Raw genomic sequence first — 27,364 nt, forward strand, 5'->3', positions numbered from 1 at the left:
GGGAATCATTGGTAAGGGCACCAACAACCAACTGACTGGGTGGCGTCCCCGTGGATACCAGGTGAGCGTAACAGAACGCAAAGCCTCACATAAATAATCCACCTGGGCGCCATGGAAACATCAGAAATTGACCAATTGGCCCAATTGTTGGGGGACCTTCGTGCTGAGGTTCATTCAGCCCGACAAGAGACTAATGCACTCCGGAGAGACCTAATAGTGACCAAGGAGCGCACTGACTAAATCAGCAGATAATTCTTGCAATCGCAGGCAGGGCAGACTCCTCTGCCTGGAGGAAATCCACCGATGCAAAATCCTATCTCACCATCTTATACCCCCACACCAGTACAGATCCCGCTGCCTGGAACAGTTCCCCTGGCACCACCAGAAAGGTTTTCGGGCGACCCACGGAAGTATGCAGCATTCATAAATCAGTGTCGCCTTCACTTCTTTTGTCGCCCTGGGGCATTTCCAAATGACCAAGCTCGGGTAGCTTTCATCCTATCATACTTGAGTGGAAGTGCAGCGGATTGGTCGGTGCCGTTGGTGACCCATAATGATCCGTTGTTACAGGACTATGGGGGGTTCCAGAGAGAAATGGAAAAACTGTTTGCTCGCCATACCCAGGAACAAGCAGTGGATAACGAACTTTTATCCCTCCGGCAGGGGAACCAACACTTGTTAACATACATTGCGACTTTCAATAGACTGGTTGCTGAAGCCAGGTGGCCAGAAAACAAAAGAACCACGTTATTCCATCGAGGCTTACGAGGTGAATTAAAGGACGTCTTGGCCCAGGTAGTTGATATCCCCCCAGAGATGTACCAAATTCATTAATCTGGTCGTGCAGCTAGACCATCGGTTGCAGGACCGAAAAGCAGACCGGTCCAAAGCAGACTCTCGAGTAGTTTATGTTCGGCCTAAAGACAATGCGCCACGGGGGCCAGACAACACCGTAGAACCCATGCAGATCGGAGGGGTAAGACCTCCATTAACAAAACAAGAGCCGGATAAAAGAAGACAACAGCAACTTTGTTTGTATTGTGGAAAACCAGGACATTTTCTGAAAGACTGCCCAATAAAACCCCCAAGGAGGACAGTTGGGGCCACAGAAAAGGATGAAGTTAAGGAATCGGAAAACTACTAAGCTCGGCAACCGTAGAGGTCAGTTTGTCGAGTGATGAGAAAGAGCCACTGACCTCACACTTTGCGATACCCGTGATCTTAATAAATCACCAACAATCGTCAAAGATGCATGCCGTAGAAGCGTACATCGACTGCGGAGCAGTTGGGAACTATATAGATCAAGAGTTGGCAGTAGAGATGGGGCTCCCTTTGTGTTCTAAGTCTACCAGGGACAAGGTGACTACCGTGGATGGGACAGAAATCGCCTCCGGACCAGTAACCCAGTGCACAGCAGTAGTAACCTTGCTGTGCCAGGATGGACATCGGGAGTGTATTTCGTTCGATCTTATAAAGGCACCTCAGTTCCGGTTGATACTAGGGATGCCATGGTTGGTTGCTCACAACCCTTTGATAGACTGGCGGGCACGGAAATTAACCTTCTCCAGCAACTGCTCCCTAACTTGCTACCCTCCTGACCCGGAACCCGACTCCTGTGTCTCCAAGACTTCCAATACTAGAGCCTCTACTCTGGGAGTAACTAATACTTTGCCAGATGAATATTGTGACTTTCAGGACGTATTCCAAAAAGACCAGGCTAACACATTGCTGCTGCATAGGCCTAATGATTGTCAAATTGACTTTATTCCTGGGGCACAAATCCCTTGCGGCAGGATCTACGCTCTTACCGAACCAGAAAACCTTCACCTGAAATCCTATTTGGACCAGTACATTGTAAACGGAATTATCCGCCCATCTAAGTCCACAGCAGCCAATCCTTTTTTCTTCGTACCGAAAAAGGAAGGGGACTTGAGGACCTGTATTGATTACCGCGCAATAAACCAGATAACCGTGAAGAACCGCTACCCCTTGCCTCTTATCCCGGAAATGCTAGACCAAGTCAATGATGCCCAGATCTATACCAAATTAGACCTTCGGGGAGCATACCACCTGGTCCGGGTCAGAAGCGGAGATGAGTGGAAAACCGCTTTCTGTACCAAATATGGCTTGTTTGAATATCAAGTCATGCCTTTTGGCTTATGTAACGCTCCTGCAGCGTTTGAATATTTCATGAATGATGTCTTGAGAGAACTGATTGACGTTTTCGCCTTAGTGTACATTGATGACATCTTGGTCTACTCAGCCTCAAAACAAGATCATATCAGGCATGTTCTTTCAGTCCTCACCAAGCTTCGCCAACATTGTTTGTATGCAAAGCTGGAGAAATGTTTTTTTCACGTCACCGAAGTAGAATTCCTTGGTTTCATCCTTTCGCCGAAAGGCATCAGAATGGACGTATATAAGGTTGACGCTATTCTAAAATGGCCATCACCAACATCTCTGAAGGGGATACAGAGCATGCCAGGCTTTGCAAACTTTTTTTACCGCCGGTTTATCCCAGACTTCTCTCAGGTTGCGCACCCGATCACAGTACTGCTACGAAAAAGCAATAAAAAGTTTGCTTGGACTGAGGAAGCAGAAAGAGGCTTTCAGGAACTAAAACAAAGGTTCACCTCCGCTCCAATCCTGCGGCACCCGTGTCCAGACCTCCTTTATGTCGTAGAAACTGATGCTTCCAGTATGGCAATGGGAGCGGTCCTTTCACAAAGGGAACCAGAACCTGGCCAGCTGCATCCTGTGGCCTTCTGGTCAAAAAAATTCTCACCCCCGGAAATTAATTACGCTATCACGGACAAAGAACTCCTAGCCATCAAGTCCGCTTTCAAGGCGTGGCAACACTATTTTCTGGGAGCTAGACACACCATTACAGTGATCAAATACCATCAGAACCTGCAATATCTCAAAATAGCCAAAGCCTAGTCTTCACGCCAGTTATGGTGGGCCCTCTTCTTCGCCGAATATGACTACGTGATCACCTTTCGACCAGGGGTCAAGAATGGGAAAGCTGACGCCTTATCTCGAATGGGCATCAATGAAACGGTGTATATAACTCCAGACCCGGTACCCTTCATACCTGAAGACAAACTCTTGGGTATCACAACATTACATAACAAAATTTGACAGTCAATGAACCCGGATGCTTTCCTCGCATGGCAAACTCAAGGAGAACAATATTGCATCAACGATCAGTTACCTTATTTTAGGGACCGGCTATATGTACCCGAGAAGGAGTTACAACAGCATATCATTTCAGGCTATCAGGACTCTCTGATCGAAGGACACCCTGGAATCGCTAAAACTTTAGCCAAGGTAAAAAAGAACTTTTGGTGGCCTACCTGGCGTAAGGACATTGTCCAGTATGTTCAGTCCTGCAGCAGCTGTGCACAAAATAAATCACAGAAACAGAAACCATTGGGTCTCCTATAACCACTGGACATCCCTCCCGCTCCATGGCACACTCTTTCCCTCGACTTTACCACTGATCTGCAACCGAGTCAAGGCTTTAAAACCATTCTTGTAATCGTGGATTTGTTCTTAAAGATGGCACATTTTATTCCTCTCAAGGGCCTCCCGGACGCATCCACCCTAACAGAATTATTTCTGGAAAACATTGTCAAGCTGCATGGCTTTCCATCAGTTCTGGTTTCCGATCGAGGCAGCCAATTTGTACCCAATTTCTGGAGAAAATGTTGCACAATGGCACAGATTGACGTCCGGCTATCCACCAGTCACCACCCCAAGACAGACGGCCAAACTGAGAGGACCAACCAGACCCTCGAGCAGTATTTACGGTGCATGCTGCACCATGAATTGAGAGATTGGAAGGACTTACTGTGGATAGCCGAGTACGCATATAAAAACTCCGTACATTCTAGTACGGGCCAAACACCTTTTTACACCTTGTATGGCAGACATCCACGTACATCAGAACTTGGCCTTCCTGACAGCTTGGAAATGCCTGCAGTAAAGACGCTTCATACAACCATCACTCAGGTGTTCAGAAAGGCGAAAGAACATCTTATTCATGCTAAAGAAAAACAAAAGCACTTCGCCGACCAGCATCGGAAAAAGGCCCCAGACTATCAAGTAGGAGACCAGGTTTGGTTAGCCGCCAAATACGTACCCCATCAAAGGGACCCAGACCTTCCATCCTCGATATTTGGGATCCTATACCATCAAGGCAATTATCAACCCAGCAGCCGTCAACTTGGACTTACCACCTAATCTACAAATCCATCCGGTATTCCATGTGTCCCTCTTAAAACCAATGCAACCCGGTACACTTATCAAGACACCACCTCAACCTATACTAATAGATGGAGAACCAGAATTAGAAGTCAAGGGCATCCTTGACTCTAAGTACTCTAGAGCCAAGTTGTACTATCTTGTCGAATGGAAGGGGTTTGGGCCTCAAAATAGATCCTGGGAACCCAGTGAGAACATCCATGCACCACGGCTGATCAAGAAGTTTCATCAGAACTTCCCAACTAAACCTGGACCAGACAGGAAACACCATGGGAGGGGCCTTGGAGAGGGGGGTGGGGGGTGGAGGGGTTGCGTGCTGTCACGACCCCCAGCCCTGATCCCCACTTGCAAGCCCATTGGCCAGGTGGATTCAGGGCTCGGATCACTAATAAGGCCTGGCATTCACTTCTCAGAACCTCTTGGGTCCAGGCTCATCAGTATGGAAAGACATCTGCTTGAGGAACTACTTTATTTAGGCTTTCAGCCAACATGGAGGCATCCACATAGCTTGATTCCTAGAACCAAGCTATGCAGTCTAGTGTTTTGGGTGTGGTGGCCTAGGGACTACTTTACCTTGACTACTTCTCAGTGGCTATTTAAAACACACCCGAACAAGACAACACGCTTCGCGTTACTTTGCTTCTAGCAACGTGACGCTCACCGTTTCCAGCTTTCTCATGAGCCTGGTGAATTCCGGACCTGCAGAAAAACCAAGAACATCGTTAGCCGCAGAATCTTATCTGCAGCAGCTCTGTTGGTGGAGTTCCCGCCCAGATCGAAGGACCCGAGAAAAGGAGGAAGACATCATTAAAGGAGGTAGTGGACACATTACAACCACAAAGCGCTTACAGACTTACCTGGTTGGTTGCTTTTCGGCCGGCATAGCTCCGGAACTCCATCTGCGCTGGGAACTCACCGCGACCTACGAAAAGAGAAAAGCACAGGTCAGTGAGGACAAGACATTGCTGCGCTACGAAAAGCACCTCCTTACCGCATCATAGCGCTATAGCGCGCCATCATCTCCCGGTGAGAACCAGCATTTCCAGTTTTCCAAGCGGACTCTCCGCGCTCCTAGGGAGATAAAAAAAGAGACATTTAGAACAGAGAAAAGGCATGCAAGAATTATGACGCCATCAATTGCAATAAGACCTACCTGAAAGACACTACAAGGGCAGCAGTCAGTGAAGTAACTGGACCGCCCGCACCCACAAAAGACAACGCGCCCCTGCCCAGAGAGCAGGACGGAGAGCCCACCGATTCCAACAACCAGGTGAGAAGAGAACCTGGAGGGTCTGGAAACACAAAGGAGGTGGGGGAAAACTTACCTTGGTCGCGCAGTCCTAATATAGTCTTCATTTCCAGGCAGAATCCCATCGACACAGAGACCACACCAGGGAATCATTGGGAAGGGCACCAACGACCAACTGGCTGGGTGGCGTCCCTGTGGATACCAGATGAACATAACACTGGAAGAGAGACAATCGGGTTAAACCATGGAGGTCTATGGATAGGGTGGTAGTAGTGGAGCAATTGGAGGGAGTGTTGTGGAAACCGAGGGCGGATAGAGTTTCCCAAATGTACATAAGTAAAATTACTTCAATCACAGGGGAGGCATGGGATACGGCATCTTCACAGGCGCATCTTACCTCCTGGCCTTCCCCCTTCACCCCATTATTCAAGAACCCACAATTTACTCCAGGCTGCAAAACGGCAACATTCGACGATTGGTTCCTAGGGGGCTGTAAAATGGTTTGTGATATGTTTACGGGGGGAAAGGTCAAAGAGTTTGAACAATGCAAATTAGAATTTGGTCTGGAGGATAGGCATAGATACAGGTACATCCAACTGAGGCATTGGCTATCTCACCCCACCATGAAGCAGGCAGGCACGCGCCCCCAATCCCCATTTGAAAAATATCTAGACACACATGCAGGGGACAAGGGCCTAATGGCCGATATATATAAATACATCAAGGAGGGGGAGACACCACCAACTAGAACTTACATGGAGAAATGGGAGACGGACACGGGAACCGCCATAGACGAGAAGGAGTGGCAATATTTATGGGCCCAGATACCGAAATCCTCCAGATCCGAGAGACCTGGTTAAAGCTAGTGTTTCAGTGGCACCTCACTCCGGTCAAGCTGAAAAAGATGTTTCCCCAGACCACCCAAGCTTGTTGGAGGGAATTGCAGAGGAACGGGTACATGGGCTCACATTTGGTGGGAATGCCCAAAACTGAATACGTTTTGGGGTCATATTCAACAGGCCATAGAGCGAGTCCTCGGGTCGGGGGAGGTGGAAATAGAGGGCTCAGTATGATAGGCCTGAACCGAGCTCTGCTCGACATTCCCTCGAAAGCTGACCACAAGCTGTATGTTATAATGATGATGTATGCGGCAATGGTTTTGGCGCGACGGTGGAGAATGAAGGATCCCCCACAAGAACACAAGTGGGTGGCAAAAATCTGGTCAGTAATCACCATGGAATGGCTTTCATACTCAATACAAGGCCAACACATGCAATTTTCAACCGACTGGGCGTCCCTCCTGGCATACTTAAAGGAGGGTGCGCGAAGAGCTTGGTGCCCTAAGGCGATGACGCTATTGGTAATTATTGAGCCCCAAGAGGAAGCAGAACTATGAAAAGGGGGGCAGGCGGAGTCATTCCAGCGGAAAAGTATTAAAGCACCTATAAACTGTGGCTTAGTGGGGACCTATGGACGTTCATCACGGAGGGGGAAAGTCAGCAGTGAAATCCTGGAATATGGGGGAGGGGGAGAAGGGAGGGGTCATGTTTATTTTCTGTTGATTGCCTATTTAACTGCAAAATGTCAATTCAAACAAGTTGGAAAAAAAAAAAGTAGAGGAGCAGCGCTCCCACTCACTTCGACCACTGGACATCCAGGTCCAGAGTTGCCAGAAAATCCCCTTCCTCCAGTTGGTTCGAGCATGTGTTGCAATGTGACCATACAGAACTTTTTGGACTTGAGGTACTTGTTTAGGTGCCGTAAGTCTAGGATCGGTCGCCACCCTCCTGACTTCTTCCATACCAGAAAGTATCTGGAGTACACCTACACTCTGGAGCCGCTGAGGGACCGGCTCTATTGTCTCTTTCCTCAAAATGGCCTGTAGCAGTTGGACCATGTGAAGTGCTTCACGTGCAACAGGAGCCATGCATCTGTCATGGAATTCTAAAGCGTGCCCCTGCTGAAGAACATCCAGCACCCATTTGTCAACAGTGATCTTTTTCCACTGCTTGACAAAGTTCGATAGCCGGCCTTCCACTGGGGTGTAAAAGTGGAGGTCTCAGATCCCTAGCCGGTTCATGCCTGCTTAGGCGTCCGCGTCCGGAGCCTCCATCATCCAAATCAAAGAAACCGGAATACAATCTCCCAATTCATTACTCCCACAGGACCACCAATTTAAACTTCAGTAACTTCTTGATCTTCAAGAATAAGTCTGGTGGAACTGAAAGAGAAGGTGGCAAGAAGAGGGTGGATCTTGGTGAACTGTAATACAAAAAGGAAGAAAAACGAACCACCTTTAAAAATATTCAAACTGTCATTTTTTTCTTTTTTTTAAAAAAACACACCAAGACGTAACCAGTTTTAAAACGGCTGCCTACTTTTAACACTCCAATAAAAAAAATACTAATTGTGATGATACAGATGGTTTCAATGCAGCATATACTATACAGTGTTGCTGTCCGTGCAGTTGAGAAGGAGCACTGCAAGGCCCAGCTTGCTGGTGCGAATGTCCTCTCTAACTGTAGACGATGTGCTAAAAAGTGCACACATTAGATTAGAATGTGACACATATTCTCACTTTGGAAGAGAAAGCCTACATTCTGGTTAATGAATTGGGTAGAATGTTTATTCATTGCCAGGGTTTGTTTCGCTGAGTTTTATGCTACCGATTTTTGGCCGAAAAAACGAATCGAAAAATATGGGGGGTTGAGGAGATATATAAGAGGTAACCGAGTGTGGGGAATAGGTCGTATAAAACTGGGAAAAGGGAATGGGGCAACCCCCGCACATTTTCAAAAATGTCCATGGGTTTTTTCAGCCAAAAATCTGTGAGAAAAAACTCACAAAAAATAAAAACTCAAAAAAATAATTTTAAAAAAGATGGCGATGGAATTACACAGAACCAATGAATTGGCCAGTTCGCTGATCTTCCACATCTAGGCTGGACCCCAACCTCCTTCACTGAAGGCCTGGCTCTATGCTTCCAATAGGGCCAAGGCCCCCATAGAAAAAAGTCAAAATCAGCTAGAAAAGGGAAACAAATTGGGATAAAAATACAAACAAGAAAATCACGGCCCAATGAGGTGCATGGGAAATATATTTGAAATAGTTTCTGTAATTTCCAGAAAAGATAAACCAAATGTGGCCGAATGATAACCAGCCTGGGCATTCCCTTCCAAAGTTTGCATAGTAGCAGTCAAAATAACTTGACAATTGTTTCTGCTACAGAATCTTATCTGATGCAGGGGATTTATTAGATAATACAAATCTGATGAAAAGGACAAGTCATTTATGTGAAGCACAGTTTTATGAAGCACAGTTTTTTTTTAAAACAAATGTTTTATTAGATTTTCAATTTATAACACATAGAGCAGTAGTGATAAAACAGTTCGATAAAGTTCCTCCTGAGTTCAATCAACAAGGGTAAGCATAACAGTAGGTCATCTCATAGAGCCATTGAACAATTATTAAACAATAATCGACCTCCCCCCCACTACATTTAACAACCTTATTACATAAACCGACTTAACTTGGGATCGAATATACAACATATGGGGGTACATTCGGAAAGAATTTTGCCCGCAACAATGGATTCTAACTTAAGGTTCCCGATGTGGGGCTTTACAATACATTGCCTTCCCTGCTTCATTTCCCCGCCAATGTTTTACTGAACCGTTTATACATTTGGAATACCTCTGGAGGCATTGTAAATGACAACTCTATTGATCTCAATTAATTACCACCAATGAAGCACAGTTTTATACGCCCATGTTTTATTGTATAAATTACCTGTATTCTGTATACTTGTACTTGAATGGATTTCTGATGTTCTGAGGCACTATATTCCACTTTCAAAGCTGGCAGGTAATTTCTTCTGACAGGACATCCCGTCTGTACAATTTTCATATCCATACCATTAGGGGTTAAGCAAACCTTAAACACACAAAAGTTAAACTGGTTAAATACAGTATATTCTTACTGCACACAGCTTGCTATTCATAATACAGTTTACAATCACTTACAACAATCACAATAAAACTTACATGAGCTACAGCTTGCAGAAGAGTGTTATCATGCTACTAGTGAATTACCATACCAGAGTAAAATTCCTTAGACCACACAATGACCTAGTAACATAACATGGTTCCTTACACTAAATAAATAATTTCTTTTGAAATGTGTTTCAAGGCTTTTTTTTGAAGAAGTTTACAAAAGTGTAACAAATAAATAACATATAACAAAGAACGAGTGGGAGGAAAACAATGGGTTTAAGCAAATCAGTCATAATTGATCAATCATGTGTCATTTGCAAATGAGTAACAGGACCACAGGACGCATACTTTGCAGAAAAAATATAAACAAAATTCATTGGCACATGTCAGAACAATGAAAAGGCCTTCCATTGAGACAGTGTTACAGGCAAGTGTTCCTCTGTATTAATATAGAAAATTAATGAATCTCAAATCAATGTACCTATAGCGCATACATGCCAATGTCTAGCACACACATGTGTTGTACAGAATCTTACTTCAATTTTCAATTATGTGCAATAACCAATCGTGCAGCTATTAACACATGGTTATCCAACACTGCATGTTTTGCACCAAAGGAGTTGGGCTGTTGCCAAGGAAAATATCTCATGATCATCTACGTTTCCCAAAAGGACTACTAAGCCATTCAAAGTTAAGCCATTGCCCACTACTGTATACATCATATTAATATTATTAGCCCAGAATAGCTTATTTAAAGGGCAGTGCAACTATACATGTGCCATGAATCCGATCCGCCGACCCCCCACATTCCCCCCAACAGAAAGGAGAAGACCCAGGATCCTTACCCTGAATAGACACCATGTTTTGGTGTCTATTCAGGGTAAGGTACCATTGGTATATTACTTTATACGTATTTTCCATAATTGTGGTACAAATAGAGGATTTTGTTGCTCTTCTCCAAATATGTTCCCAAAATAAAAGTGAAATTGAATAGCCCAACTCCTCTTCCCATCGCTTAATGTAAGTGAACAAAACTCCTCTTTTACTGTCATTCAATTTGTGTATATGTATATACTAGCAAAAGTACCCGTTCTACGAATGGGTTCTGCAGACAGACATGACAACACTCATCAATTGTTGAAAATCAATAATCAAGTAGGTCGCTGTTCCGATTCGCTTATCGCTTGATTTATTTATTTATTACATTTGTATAGGGCACAAAACAGCCCTTGGACATCGAGGCACTGTTACTTGCGGGGAACTTAGTTACAGGGTAGGTACAGCTAGGACATGCATTTACAAGTTGTACATTAATACATTAGGGCACAGAGTCGATTTATAAATACATTTTGAAGTTCATCAGGAGTTGGAGGCGATTGTGGCGTACATCAGGCGAAAAGTGCAGTTTTCACGGCTTTAAGGAATGCCATGAGAGATACCTCGCCTCGAAGGGTAGGAGGTAGAGCATTCCAGTGTGAGGGTGCGAGGTAGGGGAAGCTAGAGCCACCTGTTCGAGATCTCGTTACCATGGGCACACTAAGAATGTTGGCGTAATGAGTTCTAGTTGGCCTTGTGGAGGTGGAGGGGTGGATCATTTGCGATAGGTAGTCAGGTGCGGAGAGGTGGATGCACTTATGGGTCAATGTCAGTGCTTTGAATATGATCCTTTCTTTTATTGGGAGCCAGTCGCTGATTTTCTTGCAGCCGTGATGTGTTCACTTTTGGAGATGCCTTGAGCTGCATTGTTCTGGATGATTTGCAGTCTTTCCAGGTTTTGTGTGGTCCTAAGAAGAGTGTATTAAAATAGAATAGCCTTGAACCAGTGATGACTCTAGCTATGTTAGTGCAGTTATCCTTGGAGAGGAAAGGCCTAACTGTGTTAATGAGTTTAGCATGGTACGCCACTGAGGAGGCGATTGTATTGACTTGTCTATTCATGTGAGCTGCACGGAGCGCATTGTTCAGGATGACTTGCAGTCTTTCCAGGTTTTTTGTGGATGTCCCTAAGAAGAGTATATTACAATAGTCTAGCCCTGAACCAGTGATAGCTCTAACTATGTCAGTGCAGTTCTCCTTGGAGAGGAAAGGCCCATTTTCTGCTCAATTTTCCAGTGCTATTCTGACAACACTCGACTCATTTTCAAGCTACCTACCCTCTGCCACCTCCTCTCCCTCTCTCATCTCTGATTGCCTAACTGCCATTCAAGAATGGTGTGCCGCCAATGATCTTTGTCTGAATGCCAGCAAGACGGAGATCCTCCTCATCGGCACACCTTCACCATCCTTTCCCCTCACTCTCTGGCCGGCCTCCCTTGGCCCTCCTCCTACTCCCACCTGCGAGGCTAAGAACCTCGGGGTCATATTTGACTCCACCATTTCCTTCCACCCACATCTCTGAGGTCTCTAAAAAGTCAAATTTCCGACTGCACCTCCTCAGAGGTACTCTGCCTTTCCTCTCCTTCCATCAGATGCTCACTGTCTCCCAAGCTTTGGTTCTCTCTAGGTTGGACTATTGTAATAGCCTCTTTCTAAATCTACCTGCCTCTACTCTCCGCCCTCTGCAACTTATCCAGAACAGGACTGCGAGACTTGTCCTTGGCCTCAAACCCTGGGATTACATCTCTCCAGCTCTGAAATCTCTCCATTGGCTCCCAGAGGATGCAAGAATTAAATTCAAAACCCTCTGCATTGTCCACAAGGCTTTCTGGGGCATGGGTCCAAAATACCTTCAGCTATGCGTCCGCAAATACCTCCCCTCTCGAGCTCTTCACTCCTCTACCTCTAACTCCCTCCGGGTCAATCGTTTTTCAAAGAAACGAGCTGGGGGTAGATCTCCATCTTCGGCTGGGGCCTCCCTACCAATCTAAAACTTGAGGAGAACATCTAACGGTTCGGGAAGAACCTCAAGACCTTCCTCTTTGTTTCTGCCTTCGCTCCCCCTCTTCCCCTCTCCCCAGCTGATCTGCTCTCTCTTGGAATGCACCCGGCAACCCTCTGTCTCCTGGGCCCAGGTACCTGCTCACCCTGCCACCCTCCTGCACTGCCTCCTGGCCAGTCCTTGCACTGGGGACTGTATCTGTACCCTTACAGCCCCCCCCCACATTTTTATTCTGTTTTTGCACTTATCAGACTTACCCAGACTGCTGCCTTAAACACAGCACTTGCCACCTGCTGGCTGCACTACCACTGTTTATTGCCCCCATTTTCTATTTATGTATTTATTATTATTTATCTGCTCTCCTCTGCGCCGCACTTTCCACTCTTCCCCCTTTCATGCACTTTTTCCCTTTTCCCATTCCCATGCACTTGCACGTTCTCAATGTCACTGGGCCTAGTAAGATTGTTGTTGTGTTGTGTTCTCCCCTGTTCCCCTCCCTTGCCTAGTCGTGCTCTGAAACACTTGTGTACGAGCACAATACAAATAAACTATCATATCATGTCATACTTGCATGGTCCTACCTTGCAAGAAAAAGGTGATCCGGACCGTGGCGTCAGGGGAGAATTTAGCCGTGGAAGAGAGGTGGTGGCACAGGACGTTGTGGTCTACGAGGTTGAATGCCGCGCAGAGGTCAAGGAGTAAGAGTAGGGCTGGCTTACCTAGGTCTCTGGCATTGTCCATCTTGTTTTTCAGGTCCAGTAGGGCGGTGTCCGTCCCGTGCCTTGTGTGAAAACCGCATTGTCGTAGCCCTAGGAGCTTCTTTTTTTCGATATGATATGTTATATGATTGTTTATTTATACAGTGCCTATACACAATGTGTTTCAAAGCGCTTTACGGCTAGGGAGGGAACAAGGGAAAATACAACCACATTCTTACAGGCCATGAACAGTAAGGATGTGAAATTAATTATCGTACTCGGCCTGACGACATTTCAGATAGTGCAAGAGCTAAAACATAGATAAGGAAGGGAGGGGGAGAGTAGGAAGGAAATAGAAACAGACAGGCGACTACCGTACTAGGCCTGATGATATGTCTGGTAGAGCCGGAGAAAAACAAAAGGTGAGGGAGAGGGGTGCAGAAAGGGAGGGGAGGAACAAAACAAGCGACTATCATACTAGGCCTGACGACATTTCAGATAGTGCTGGAGGGATGGTGGGGAGGAAAAAAACAGTAATAGGAGGGTGGAGGAAACAGACGAGGTTGCTATCATATTAGGTCCAGGGACAATTCTGATAGAGTAAGTGCATAGAAGAAAGTAAGGTGAGGAGATAGGAAAAGGGAGAAGGGAAAGGAGGAGAGAAAAGAGAGTAAGCTGTCAAAAAGAGTGGAGAAGCAAGAGTGGAGGGCGAATACAATTGCAGAAGTCAGTAGTAACACATAATGTTGCAAGCCAGGATACAAGATGAAGATGGGAACAGCATGATTCAGGGCCACCATGAGTACAAGATGCAAAGGAAGTCCAGCATGAGAGTTGAGAAAGAGTGACACACCGTGAATGAATGAAGTCCATAAAAGTCAAATCCAGCATTGGCCACAAGACAGTGATGGTGAAGGAAGGCACCAGGTGGGCGGGGCTTGCTAAGTGGTGAAAAAGAGCAACAGGCAGGAAGGTACCAGGTGGGTGGGGCTTAGGACAGGTGACCTAGATCCACTTGCACCTGCTCCCCATCTGCAAAGGAAAAGAAGGTAGAGGGCTCCTTAAGTAGGGAAACAGAGCGGGAAGCAGGAAGGCACCAGGTGGGCGGGGCTTGCTAAGTGGTGAAAAAGAGCGGCAAGCAGGAAGGCACCAATTGGATGGGGCTTGCTAAGTGGTGAAAAAGAGTGGCAGGCAGGAAGGCACGAGGTGGGCGGGGCTTAGGCCAGGTGACCTAGATCCACTTGCACCTGCTCCCCATCTGGAAAGGAAAAGAAGGTAGAGGGCTCCTTAAGTAGGGAAACAGAGCGGGAAGCAGGAAGGCACCAGGTGGGCGTGGCTTGCTAAGTGGTGAAAAAGAGCGGGAAGCAGGAAGGCACCAGTTGGGCGGGGCTTGCTAAGTGGTGAAAAAGAGCGGGAAGCAGGAAGGCAGTAGGTGGGTGGGGCTTGCTAAGTGGTGAAAAAGAGCGGCAAGCAAGAAGGTACCAGGTGGGCGGGGCTTGCTAAGTGGTGAAAAAGAGCGGCAGGCAGGAAGGAAGGCACCAGGTGGGCGGGGCTTGCTAAGTGGTGAAAAAGAGCGGAAAGCAGGAAGGCACCAGGTGGGCGGGGCTTGCTAAGTGGTGAAAAAGAGCGGCAGGCAGGAAGGCACCAGGTGGGCGGGGCTTAGGCCAGGTGACCTAGATCCACTTGCACCTGCTCCCCCTCTGCGATGAAGTGTTGCACATGCAGGTAGGCTGCTTTGTCCAATATCTTGAGTAAGAATGGGACAGTGGTGATGGGCCTGTAGTTGTTGGGAGAGGTAGAGCCAAGCGTATGTTTTTTTTAAGAGGGGGCGGTCCCAGGCTTCCTTGAGGCAGGACAGGACTTTCCCTGTGGCAAAAGAGGCGTTGACGAAGGCTATCAGGAATGGTGCGAGGGTATCAGCACAGTCCTCGATTATTGCGGCAGGACAGGAGTCACGCTTACAGTTGGATGGCTTTATGGTTCTCATGAGGTTGATCATGTCTTGCTCCTGTATGACCTTGAATGAGAATAGCGGGAGGTGTCCGGAGAGGGAGAAGGCGTGGGGGTAGGAGTATTGGGAAGCGAGTGTTTAGTGGATTGTATTTTGGTTTGGAGTGAGCTCAGCTTGTTACACATGGCTGTTTGAATTTCATCACACCACGCCTTATCTTTGGTGAAGTTCTGGGGGGCAGGGGTAGGGGTCTCTAGCTCTCTGAAGATACTGAAGATTTGTTTCGTATTGGATTTGGCTTTGGAGATTCTGGATTCAAAAGATTGAGCTTTCGCATGAATGATTGCCTTCTTCTACTCTTTTGAGCAGGCGTTAAAGTCAAGTTTGTCTTTGTCAGAGTGGGAGGTTTACCATCGTGCAAGGGCGGCCCGTTTTTCCGTGCGTAGCATGAGGAGGTCTGGGGTGAACCAGGCATTGGAGTGGCTGGTAGGTTTAGTTTTGCGAGGTTTAAGCGGGGCTATGGAGTTGACTGCTGATTTATTGCGAGATCATAGGATAGGACAAGGGCCTCTAGGTCAGTGGAGAATGGTGGTCAGAAAGCTGGGCCCTGGAGGAAGGGTAGTATCCTTTTGTTTTAGTAAGTTGGTGAGAGCTTCTTGTAAGGGCTGGCGGTAGGGGCTGAGGAGGGGGAGTAGAGGAGATGGTGGTGGGAATGCTAAATGTGATAATGTGGTGGTCAGACTATGGGGTGGGGGGTATTACCCGTGATGAGGAGTGGACAGTTGTGCTGGGCAATCCAGTCCAGAGTTCTGCCTAAAGTGTAGGTAGGGTCATAGATAGTGTTACTGATGTGTCTTGCACCCTGAAGTAAAATGCACTGAGAATGGGTGTGTGGTTGGCTGACATATCCTGGAGCAGACGTTTGGGGGGAGGCAATCGTTGATATTCTACTGCATGCTGGGACCTACTGTTGTTTCTCCCCACCTGTTGCCTCACCCTGGCGGGTGCAGTTCATTGCAGTGCAAATGTCCCAGAAACCATGCATTTTAGGGTTGAGGACTGATCCTTCTATGACCACATTTATGTTTGGCCAATTTCAGGCAACCGTTTCATGTGTGAAGGTGCTGAAATCTGGGGAAAGGTGTCCAAATGTCATACAGTCAGTAATATCCGGATGTTCCTAACAGGTAACTATGCAAAATGTGGTGCAGATTGTTTGCGTTTTAAACAGTGTGGAATTATATAAGTTACAACGTTTCGCCAAGCCACAAACAAATTTTAACACGTGCTGAAATCTGGGAAAGGGGTGGGGTGTCCACATGTCATGTAGCCAGCAATGTTCAGAGGGTCTTACCAGCCAACTATGCAACATCTGGTGCAGATTGGTGAAACGGTATGGAATTGTATAAGGAATATCTATCCTTCTTCCTGGTCGATGGCATACATAGTCCCCATCTACAAAATAGGAGATTGTGCAAGCCCTCGTAGCTAACGACCAATCACGATTCTGTATGGTGACAGCAAGGTGTTTGCATCTATCTTATTGTCACATCTGGAATCGTGAGTAGAGAAGACGCGGAGAATTGAAAAATGGCAAATAGGTTTTCGGCGGAACATGGGAACAACATTGAATGGTTTTTCATTGAGTTGTTAGCAATGTTCATCTTGGAGGGGGACATATGATGGCATATTTGTGACCTTATTGGATCTTTCCGCCGCATTTGATGCAGTGGATCGGGGTTGACTTTGAAGTGAACTGCTGACATCGGGAATCCCACCTGGTTTGCTAAAATGAATAATTGCTTTGTACACAGCCGACACAAACATGCAAGTTTGTTTGAACCATTCAGGCGACCTATCAAGAAACATCATGGTTGCTAGGGGTGTCAGGCAGGGTTGCGTTCTTGCAGCCTGCCCGTTTAATTTATATCTTGCTGACATTGATGATTATTTGTCACGTGCAGCCTTTGTTTCGCTGAAAACTAACAATTTGCGATTTCAGTGGCTGTCTTATGCTGACGATTATCTCTTATTTGACGCCACCATGATTGGTCTTCAGCGACTGATCAACGCATTTGTGAAGTTTGTGGAAGATCTATCATTGAAGGTCAACCTTGAAAAGACAAGAATTATGCATCTGACTTAATCTAGGAAAAAGAGAACATCGTTGGTATGTTGGGAAGGTGAGAATATCTAAAGTTCAATCATTGACCTATTTAGGATGCCTGATTAATGCAGGCCCCAGCATAACAAATATATATAGGTGGTTCAAATCTCGTGCTGCTGATATGGCTAGCCAACTAGCGAGAGTTGATACAAAATTCTGCACGTTTTCTATGAAGCCAGCGATACACTATTATGAAGGTAAAATTGTCCCCACGTTATATGGTATAGAGATTTATCCACTCAAGACTGGATTGCCTTCCTGTTCTGGAAGGTAACATTTGGAAAAGAAACTTGAAAATTGGAAGCTCCTTCCCTATTGACGCCATAAGACATGATCAGGGAATAGTGTCATTGAAGGCAAGAGCACATTGGAGGATCCTCTCATTATTAAGAAAGACTTTACGTCCAGCAAAAAAATCTTTATTCATAGATTTTAATGCTATTTATTTAGTGCAGTGTTGTGCTCGAGTGAAAGCTATCCAGGAGCTAAGTATGTCCATGCTAGAATGCACTGGGAGCTCAACAAATGAATTGATATAAGTGCCTGGGAAAGTGATACTCACTTTATATAAGCATTACTGGATCAGTACGCAGGAATCCCTGCACTCTTATACCTCATTGTCTCACCTGCAGGGAGAACATACAAAATTACGAGTCCTAGCACCCTTCTTAATCTATCTGGCTAGATACTCAACAGAATTAACTATTCTTCATTTTCACTAGAACTTGCTTTCCTCAAAGCAAATATCGGCGCAATATGGTATTGCAGACTCCCAGATAGAGTGCTGTGTCGATTTTGCAATTCAGGTTGTGAGACAGTAAAACATTGTCTGATGCATTGTGCGGAATTATCAACTATGCGCTCTGTATATTTTAAACGTTTTTAGATTTTAATTCAGCTGATGTGGACAACCAGGTATGGACATCCTGATTGGCAGGACAAACTACTTCCATGGTAAATGCTGCGGCAGGATTCATCAAAGCGCTGAGATTAGAAGAGTACTATTGGACAGCAGGGTTTAGGGATTTAATCCTGTATTTTATGACCCTTCTCTCGTCTCTCAATCACCTTTTTTCCCTTTCTTCTTGACTACCATATGTAAAAAGGATTTTGATGTTGCTGATTTTGCAGTCCGTTGTTTTGGCGGTTGCAGATTAAGTGTAATGATTCGCAGGGGTGTTGCTAGGTCTGGAAAAGATCAGGAGCTAAGCTAATGTCGGGACTGGTGGGACACGGGGCTAGCTAGCATTTTGGTTGTAGCACCTTCGCTTCTATCCGGGGCTACAACCAAAAGACCTGGGGCTATAGCCCTCTTAGCCCCGCCCCCCAGCAACGCCTCTGATGATTCGTTTTAATATTTTATAACTGAACATTTTTGTTTGTTTTTCTCTGTAAATGTATTTTGATTTCTGTAATACTGTAATAATAATTTATTTTAATAATGCATTTTATTGATTGTAATTTAATAAAACGTTGAATGTCTTTTTTTTCCAACCAAATATTAATAACAAAAATAAAAAATAAATAAGGAACAGTGCTTTGCCAAGCCACAAACCCACAAATAAATTCAAAGTTTTTCTGAAATCAAGGGAAAGGGGAGCAGTGTTCAAATGTCATGTAGCCAGTAATGACAGGAGAGTCCAAACAGGTAACTATGCAAAATGTGGTGCAGATTCGTGGAACGGTGTGGAATTGTATAAGGAACAACGCTTTGCCACAAACCCAGCCACCCACAAATGTTCATTTTTATATATATAAATATATATATATATATATTTCACAGAAAAAAAATCAGTTAAAGTGCAGTTAAGTCATGACCAGCTTAATTCTGCGCTTCTGTTGATGTCCCCCATAATGCCATGTCCCTGTTAATTCCATTTTTAATGTCATTGTGAATCCTTTCTCTTATAATATGTATGCGCTCATGGGCTTTACAACGGGAATAGGCAGAGTTAAGCTGGCTATGACTTCCCACATACACTGAATTTCAAGGGTTTTGTTGTGTTAAATCTGGTCAACTTATCTGCACTTTAACTAAGGTTTTTTCAGTGAATTTCAAGTGTTTTGTTATACCATCGTTTTTTTGTAACAGGCCATGTAAAAAACTGGAGGGGGTATCTGTACTTCTGCCCACTATATGGTTGGGGTAGAGGCAGAGAGCAAACCAGCCAAGGTTCTCAAATGGTAGCTATGAACGAGCAACCAAAGCTGCCATTCAAGCAAGATGATGCAGGTACAGTGAATCTCCAAGCTCCCCACAATGGAATGCCCATACACTTTGTTAGGTGATAACACAGTCAGGTAGTTATACACAAATAAATAAGACTAACTTTGTACTAGAAATCTAATCAGGCAACTTAATATATACAGTTCTATGAGGTACCACTGTATTTTATTGTTTAAACAATTTTTATTGATTTTCAACAAGGCTACTTACAGTCTTGCATTTCAATTTGCATGATCACCAGTGTACATTTGTGTCTGCTTGTATCCTGCTTGCATCCTCATTCCCCCAAACTACCACCCCATCCCCAGCCTGATCCACCACATTTATCTCAAAAGCATTGCAACTAACTGGGCCCTTTGCCATCGGCTCTTGTAAGAATAGGTGAGTGCCCTTAAGCGTTCCCCTTCCTTGATTCTTTAGGCCAGAAAGTTAAAAAATTCCCTGTGCGCCCTGTAGCCGGCGTCCCCGCTCCATTCCCCAGCTTCGTGCTGCCTGCATTCTCCCCTCCCCTATGCTCGCCCACCGGGCCTGATTGTTCCCCTCGCTGTTTGCAGCTGAATCTATCGCGCCGCATCCGAGTCCCCGCTCCCTTTGCCATCGGCTCTTGTAAGAATAGGTGAGTGCCCTTAAGCTTTCCCCTTCCTTAATTCATTAGGCCAGAAAGTTAAAAAATGCAGTGTGCGCCCTGTAGCCCGCGTCCCCGCTCCATTCCCCAGCTTCGAGCTTCCTGCATTCTCCCCTCCCCTATGCCTGCCCACCGGCCCCGATTGGTCCCCTCGCCGTTTGCAGCTGAATCCATCGCCGCCTCTGAGCCCCCGCTCGCTTTGCCATCCGATCTTGTAAGAATAGGTGAGTGCCCTTAAGCTTTACCCTTCCTTGATTCATTAGGCCAGAAAGTAAAAAAATTCCCTGTGCGCCCTGTAGCCCGTGTCCCTGCTCCAATCCCCAGCTTCGTGCTTCATGCTTCCTGCATTCTCCCCTCCCCTATGCCCGCCCACCGGCCCTGATTGGTCCGCGCACCATCTAACCCAGACCATTACCGACCGTCCCCAAGGCAGCCCTCTGCCCGTGCAGCCTCTGCGGCTAAGGACCCGAGGCAAAGGACGGCTCATACAGTGGATGGCTCCTGATCGTATCTGCAGGTATCCGCAGGAAAAGCAAGAAACCAACGACAAGTAAGTGTGGCAAGGGTGGGGCCAGAAGCAACTACTTCAGGCCATACTACCCTACCACTCATCTAACAAATCATCACCACTGTAAATTCACTATTTCTGCAATATATTTGCATTTGGAAACTCTGTCCTCTACATGGGTTGCCTTCAGAAGTGTTCCCAATAGCCTATGTGTATATTTAGTAGCTGTGCCCAATAGCCTCTCTGAGAAAAGTTGCATTTAGAAGTGTACCCAATAGCCTCTCTGAGAAAAGTTGCATTTAGAAGTGTGCCCAATAGCCTCTCTGAGAAAAGTTGCATTTAGAAGTGTGCCCGATAGCCTCTCTGAGAAAAGTTGCATTTAGAAGTGTGCCCAATAGCCTCTCTGTGAAAGTTGCATTTAGAAGTGTGCCCAATAGCCTCTCTGAGAAAGTTGCATTTAGAAGTGTGCCCAATAGCCTATGTGTATATTTAGTAGTTGTGCCCAATAGCCTCTCTGAGAAAAGTTGTATTTAGAAGTGTGCCCAATAGCCTCTCTGAGAAAAGTTGCATTTAGAAGTGTGCCCAATAGCCTCTCTGAGAAAGTTGCATTTAGAAGTGTGCCCAATAGCCTATGTGTATATTTAGTAGCTGTGCCCAATAGCTTCTCTGAGAAAAGTTGCATTTAGAAGTGTGCCCAATAGCCTCTCGAGAAAAGTTGCATTTAGAAGTGTGCCCAATAGCCTCTCTGAGAAAGTTGCATTTAGAAGTGTGCCCACTAGCCTATGTGTATATTTAGTAGTTGTGCCCAATAGCCTCTCTGAGAAAAGCTGCATTTAGAAGTGTGCCCAATAGCCTCTCTGAGAAAAGTTGCATTTAGAAGTGTGCCCAATAGCCTCTCTGAGGAAAGTTGCATTTAGAAGTGTGCCCAATAGCCTCTCTGAGAAAAGTTACATTTAGAAGTGTACTAGAACTGACTAGTGTCCAGAATAGTCTCTCTACGCCTAGTTCAAATTAGAAGTGTACACGACAGCATTGAGGTTAAGAGGCGTACCTAATAATCTAATATCCCCTCTATACAAAATTGAATCTAGAGAATGACCTAATACCTCTGAGTACAGTTAAACCTAGAAGTGTACCTAATAATACCCAATAGCCTAATATCATCTCTGTGCAAATTGATCTTTGAAGTGTACCTGAACTTATATCCACAATTAGAAAGCCCTCCTAAATCCACCAAAAACTTCTACCAAGCATGAGTGCACCCACAAACCCACAGTCTGTCGGAGACGACTGCCGTGGACCGCCCCCACTTCCCGACCTGCCTTCCCTCCCAACCCCCTTCCCAAACCACCCCTCCCTCCACCCTCACACTCCCTCCCATTCATCTTCCCAAACACCAAGCCAGAGGGGCACGATGGCGAGCCAACCACCCCAAGACGACTCCTCCCATGAACCCCACCACCGACCAGCCATCGCTAGCCATGCCTGCTCCCCTCACTATCATACCTGGCACTCCCGCCCTGCATGCATCCACCCGCCGCCTTGTCCTCAAACCCCGGCCACCTGCCCCCCACGACCGCACACTTTCCCCTCCCTAAAAACTGCACGCCTAGCCCTAGCAAGAACTGAAGCAGCATCCCCCTCCGACCCCCCCCCTACCCTCTCTCTCTCACTCACTCCAATCGCAACAAAGAAACTAAAGAGGAAACTTACCTGGTCCCCCACAATCTCTCAGCTCTCTTCGCCTCCCCTCTCTCGACCCACCAACTCTTTCCCGCACTCACCTCGTGGCTTCACCCTCCCTGAAACCCCTCTCCCTTGATTTCTCATCAACTACAACTGAAACTCCTAACCGCCCATACCCCACCTTCAAATTCCAGACCGGATCATCCTAACACACGCAGCAACCCAATCCCGCCGAAACCTGCCAACACTTCTGCTCGCCCACTATTCCCATCGATCATCACCCACCCCACCTATCCCCCTCTCCAACTTCCACTCTCTCCGCCACCACCCCCTTCCGCTCCAGCTCCGAGACCAACCTCACCTGCCGATGTGAACTGCATCCTATTTAATGCCTGACCCGTAGCAAAAAATAGACACTGCATCTTTGACCTCCTCACCTCTGACAAACCAGACCTGGTTTTCATCACCGAAACTTGGTTCTCAGACGACTTCGCCCCAATCGCTAATGAAGCCTTCCTCCCAGACTACTCCCTCATCCCACTGTACCGTCCCTCTAGAGGAGGGGGAGTAGCATTCCTCTTCAAGTCTCTCTTCCACGCCTCAATCATCAACAACTAACCTTCCATTCCTTCCTGAGAATCTCACCTCGTTAAACTATCCCTCTCCGCCTCGCTCACACACAGCTTCCTAATAATCTACAGGCCCCCTGGCTACGATAGACAATTCGCAAACAACCTCTGAGACTCTATTGCCACCCTCCAACTAAACCATCCCAACCTCACCCTTCTCAGAGATTTCAACACATGGTCTCGACATCCCCACCAACCCTATGACACACCCTCTGGTTGACGGTTTAGACGCCATTAACCTACAACCCCACATAAATGGCCCAACTCACTATAAAGGACACACTCTTGATGCCATCTTTAGCTCCAACACCCGGATTCATCTAAACCCCCCCCCCCCCTATCATCTGGTCCGATCACTTCATTCTCTCCTTCACCATTCACTCACCCATCCCCCTTCCCCTACTTGAATCTGAACCTTCGAATCTACATAAATGCTGGAAAAAACTAATTATCGTCCCGGACCTAGCCGAAGCGCTCCTCAAATCTCCACCACCAACCTGCCAACTCAGTAAACAACTAACCCCTGACGCCTTTGACTCATGGCTCAACGCATCTCTGATGCGGCTCACACCCCCTTGCAAACCCTCAAAGCGGCGGGGCCTCTTCCCCAAATGGTTCACTCCTGAGTTGAAGACTACTAAACAACTATATAAATACCTAGAACGCAAATGGCAGAAAGACAAAACCCAGGACAGCAGGGCCACCTTGGCCCGACACCTTTATCAGTACAAGGCTGAAATACGAAAAGCAAAAAAAAGCCCACTACAACTCCCGAATGCTAAATTGCAAAAATCCAAGTAAAGAACTCCACAAAATCATCTCTGAATTCACCAACCCCGCTTGCACCACGACCATCCCAACCCCCTCACAATCACTATGCGACTCGCTCTCCCTCCACTTTTACACCACAGCTCTCAAAAGAACAAATACTCTAGACAACAAAGTAGCTCTCCTACATCGACCAGACAATACTCCCCCCATTCCGACCTGCCGACCAGCAGCAACCACTACGCAACCAACGTTTGAATCCTTTAGTCCAATATCACCAGAACAATTTCTCAAACTTCTATCTGCCCGCAAACCATCTGGCTCTCCGTAAGACCCTTGCCCAGCCACAACCCTGAAAGAAATTTTTGCTTCAACCTGCGCAGGAGAACACGCAAGATCCATCATAAATGCCTCCCTTTCCTCTGGTATCTTTCCCGACGCATTCAAAACAATTCATGTCAAACCTCTAATTAAAAAACCTTCACTTGACCCTCTCGAGCCCAAAAGCTACCGCCCCATCTCAACCACCAGGTTCCTTGCCAAACTCATTGACCGAACTGCCTACTCCCAACTAAATGCCTTTGTCGAAGCCAACAACCTCCTAGACCCCACACAATCAGGTTTCAGAGCCCGTCACGGAACAGAAACCACACTAACCTCAATCTGGGATGACCTTAAGATGACAGCAGACTCCGCGGGATGCGCCGCACTAATCCTTCTCGACCTCATAGGAATTCGTGGAACCGCTCTTAAATGGATAGCTTCATTCCTCAAAGATAGGCACCAAATAATGATACTCTCCACCTATACCTCCCAAGCCCGACCGGTCGGCACGGGAGTCCCACAAAGAGCATGCCTATCCGCCCTCCTGTTCAAACTCTACCTGATCACCCTCCCACCAATATTTCGTTCACACAACATCCTGTGTTACAACTACGCCGACGACACTCAACTAATTCTTAAACTCCTGAACTCGAAACCCAACTCCCGACCGGACCTGGCATCCTGCCTCCTTGACATAGAACTCTGGATGACCCAAAGCCACCTCTTGTTAAACCCCTCCAAAACGGAAATCCTGGTTTGTGGCAACTCCGAACTTCTTTCGCACCAACTACCCTGGACACCCGCCATGGGCAACTCACCGACCCCCTCCAACCCAGTGAAAAATCTTGGAAACACCCTTGACTCTGACCCAACACTCTTGCGCCAAGTCAACAATGTCTCAAAGTCCTGCCACTACCACCTTAAAACCCTTAGGCGCATCTTTCCATATCTCTCATTTCCCAACAGAATCTCCGCAGTCCAATCAATTGTTATATCAAGACTGGACTACACATACCCCCTATACCTTGGAATCCACGCCTACCAACTGAATAAGCTCCAAAAGGCACAAAACGCAGCGGCCAAAATGCTACTTGCGTTTGGTCCAAGAGACCACGTCTCCCCTGCCCTTAAGACACTGCACTGGCTTCCTGTAGCCCGTAGGGTGGCTTTCAAAACCTTATGCCTCTCCCATCAAACACTGCATAAAACTGGACCTCAATATCTTCAAGACAAACTAAAACCTTATCATCCCACTCACACCCTAAGATCGAGCACAGCCGGCCTCCTAATAATTCCTAAGACAAACTCAGTCAGGTTAGGCGGATCATCAATCTCAGCCATGGCCCCAACCCTGTGGAACTCGCTCCCACTCCACATCCGCCTAACTGAGGATCTAGCGTCCTTCCGCAAACTACTGAAAACCTGTCTCTTCCCCTAAAACCAACCGGTTTCCAAACTAACAGCATCACAATGACACCTACCCAACAAACTACCAGATGCGAGAAATCGACAGCTAATACACTCAAATGTAAACTAGAAAGACAAACCGAACTAAACGAGTAAAGTAGATCAAAACAATGAAGTAGATAATATGAATAAATCATTGGGAATGTAAGGAGATCTATACTGCGGAAATGGAGATAATGATTGATAATGACAATGAACGTGCGTAGAACTGATGACTATACAGAACGAATGAATGTATAGACCGGAAGACCGTGTAGAGCGGATGACTGTGTAGAACATATGAGTAGGTAGATCGGATGAGTGTGCGGACCGGATGAGTGTGCGGACCGGATGAGTGTGCGGACCGGCTGAGTGTGCGGAGCGGATGTTAGGCAGAAACCTGTGCAGTTCCCTTAGGGACCACTGCAAAAGGCTTAAGACTACAGGTGTTGCCAGTAAACCCAATTGGTAGCAGTCTGTACCACCCAGATTTACCTGGTAGCTGTGGCTGAGCAGCCAGACTTCTCTCAAGAAGAGCTAGACAGTATATAGAGTATACAAGATAGGTACTAAAATACAGTAGCACAAGCAAACACTGACCAGAGCTTTGGTATCAAGCATATAATTATTTATTTAAACACACACTTAGAAATACTCTAGCACTATTATTATAAGTAAGTTCAAAAACACAATCACTATTATCATATGTACATCCCTTATTCCTTATTAGACAAGTCTTAGTTAACACCACTTATTTCCAGACAGAGGTGAGCGCTTAACTAAAGATGGCACTCCAATAAGTTTAAGAAAAAGGGAGGGAAAAGGCAGAAATTAGGAACAGCACACAACACAATCCTTCAGAAGCACTTAGCAAGGCAGGAAAGTCAAAGTCTACTTGTGAGCAAAAAGTTCAGAGGCCAGGATCCCTCTTGGAGAGAGTAGAACACCACTGTGCCCAAGATCACAAAGTTTAAAAGGCTTGGAGAGTCTTGCAGAGAGTTCAGAAAGGAATCAGTTCAGTGTAGAAAAGTTCAGTTAGCCAGCCTAGGGCCAACCCAAGTGGTAAATTGAGGCTTTAAAAGTCACCCCACACAGACCGTTGCGAGGGAGGCCAGGCGGACACAGTACCTTTAAAGTGGAGAGGATCCTCCAGTGGGGGCAGTTGTTCCTGGCAGCGGGTGCAAGTCACGGTGTCGTCCAGAGGAAGAGATGATCTCGACGTGGAGGAAGGCTGAAGGTCGTTGCACTTCCAGGGAAGAAACCAGCCGCGGAGTTCTCCGGTTAAAAGGTACTACCCTTTTATTCACGGTAGTGGAGAAAACGTGGTATCCCGGTTGCCGGGGTGCTTGGCACAGGCAAGGCGGCCACAAGATGATCCGGGAAGGCGAAAAGGCGGGCAAACTGGTTATCCCCACCAGTCAAAGGAAGAAGACTCTTCGGATTGAAGATCTCCTCTGTCGTCGGGAAAAGTGGTGAGACGGTTCAGCAGGGCTCCACCGGTGGTGTCGTTGTTGCAGGTCGGTTCAGCTTCTCCCTCTTCGGATTCTTTGGTCCTGTGGCAACGTCTGAAGTCCCAGTCCCCAAAGCCCTGCTTTTATGCAGAAAACCCCCATTCATCAGTCCTAGCTGTCACTCAAACATGCTAAGTGGTGAGCCGGGTGGCTCACCACTGGGCCAATCGCACAAGAGTGCGACTTGAGTTGCAGAGGCAACTCAGTGTAGGGTGCCTAAACCCCTTCCCACACTCCCTGTGGTACTTAGACAGAGTGGCACCACTTTTGGAGGCTTCTGTGGAGAAGCCCGCCAAAAAGTGTAACAAAGGGCTCGACTTGGGTTGGAGTCAGAAGCGAACACAAACGCCATTTTGGAACCGAGTTTCAGCAAAAATTACCAACCGGTGAATTTATATTAATTTAATAAACCGGCGGTATGTTCGGGGCTATATTAAAA

At 46.5% G+C, this 27,364-nt stretch overlaps 1 protein-coding gene across 5 annotated transcripts in view; it reads right to left on the bottom strand.

Moving 5' to 3' along the window:
• VPS13A (vacuolar protein sorting 13 homolog A) overlaps nucleotides 1-27,364 on the bottom strand; it is a 2,994,934-nt gene that overhangs the window by 809,426 nt on the left and 2,158,144 nt on the right. For all 5 annotated transcript variants that reach the window (XR_011280366.1, XR_011280367.1, XM_069625905.1 and 2 more), the window contains one exon: nucleotides 9,305-9,448. Coding sequence is in view for 3 of the 5 variants with exons in the window: in XM_069625905.1 (XP_069482006.1) it covers nucleotides 9,305-9,448 (144 nt within the window). In the remaining 2 variants the exon portion in view is untranslated. The remainder of the gene's footprint in view (nucleotides 1-9,304; nucleotides 9,449-27,364) is intronic.

The sequence above is a fragment of the Ambystoma mexicanum genome, chromosome 6p (genome assembly GCF_040938575.1).
Source record: "Ambystoma mexicanum isolate Mex_15411 chromosome 6p, UKY_AmexF1_1, whole genome shotgun sequence".
NCBI classification, from domain to species: Eukaryota; Metazoa; Chordata; class Amphibia; order Caudata; family Ambystomatidae; genus Ambystoma; species Ambystoma mexicanum.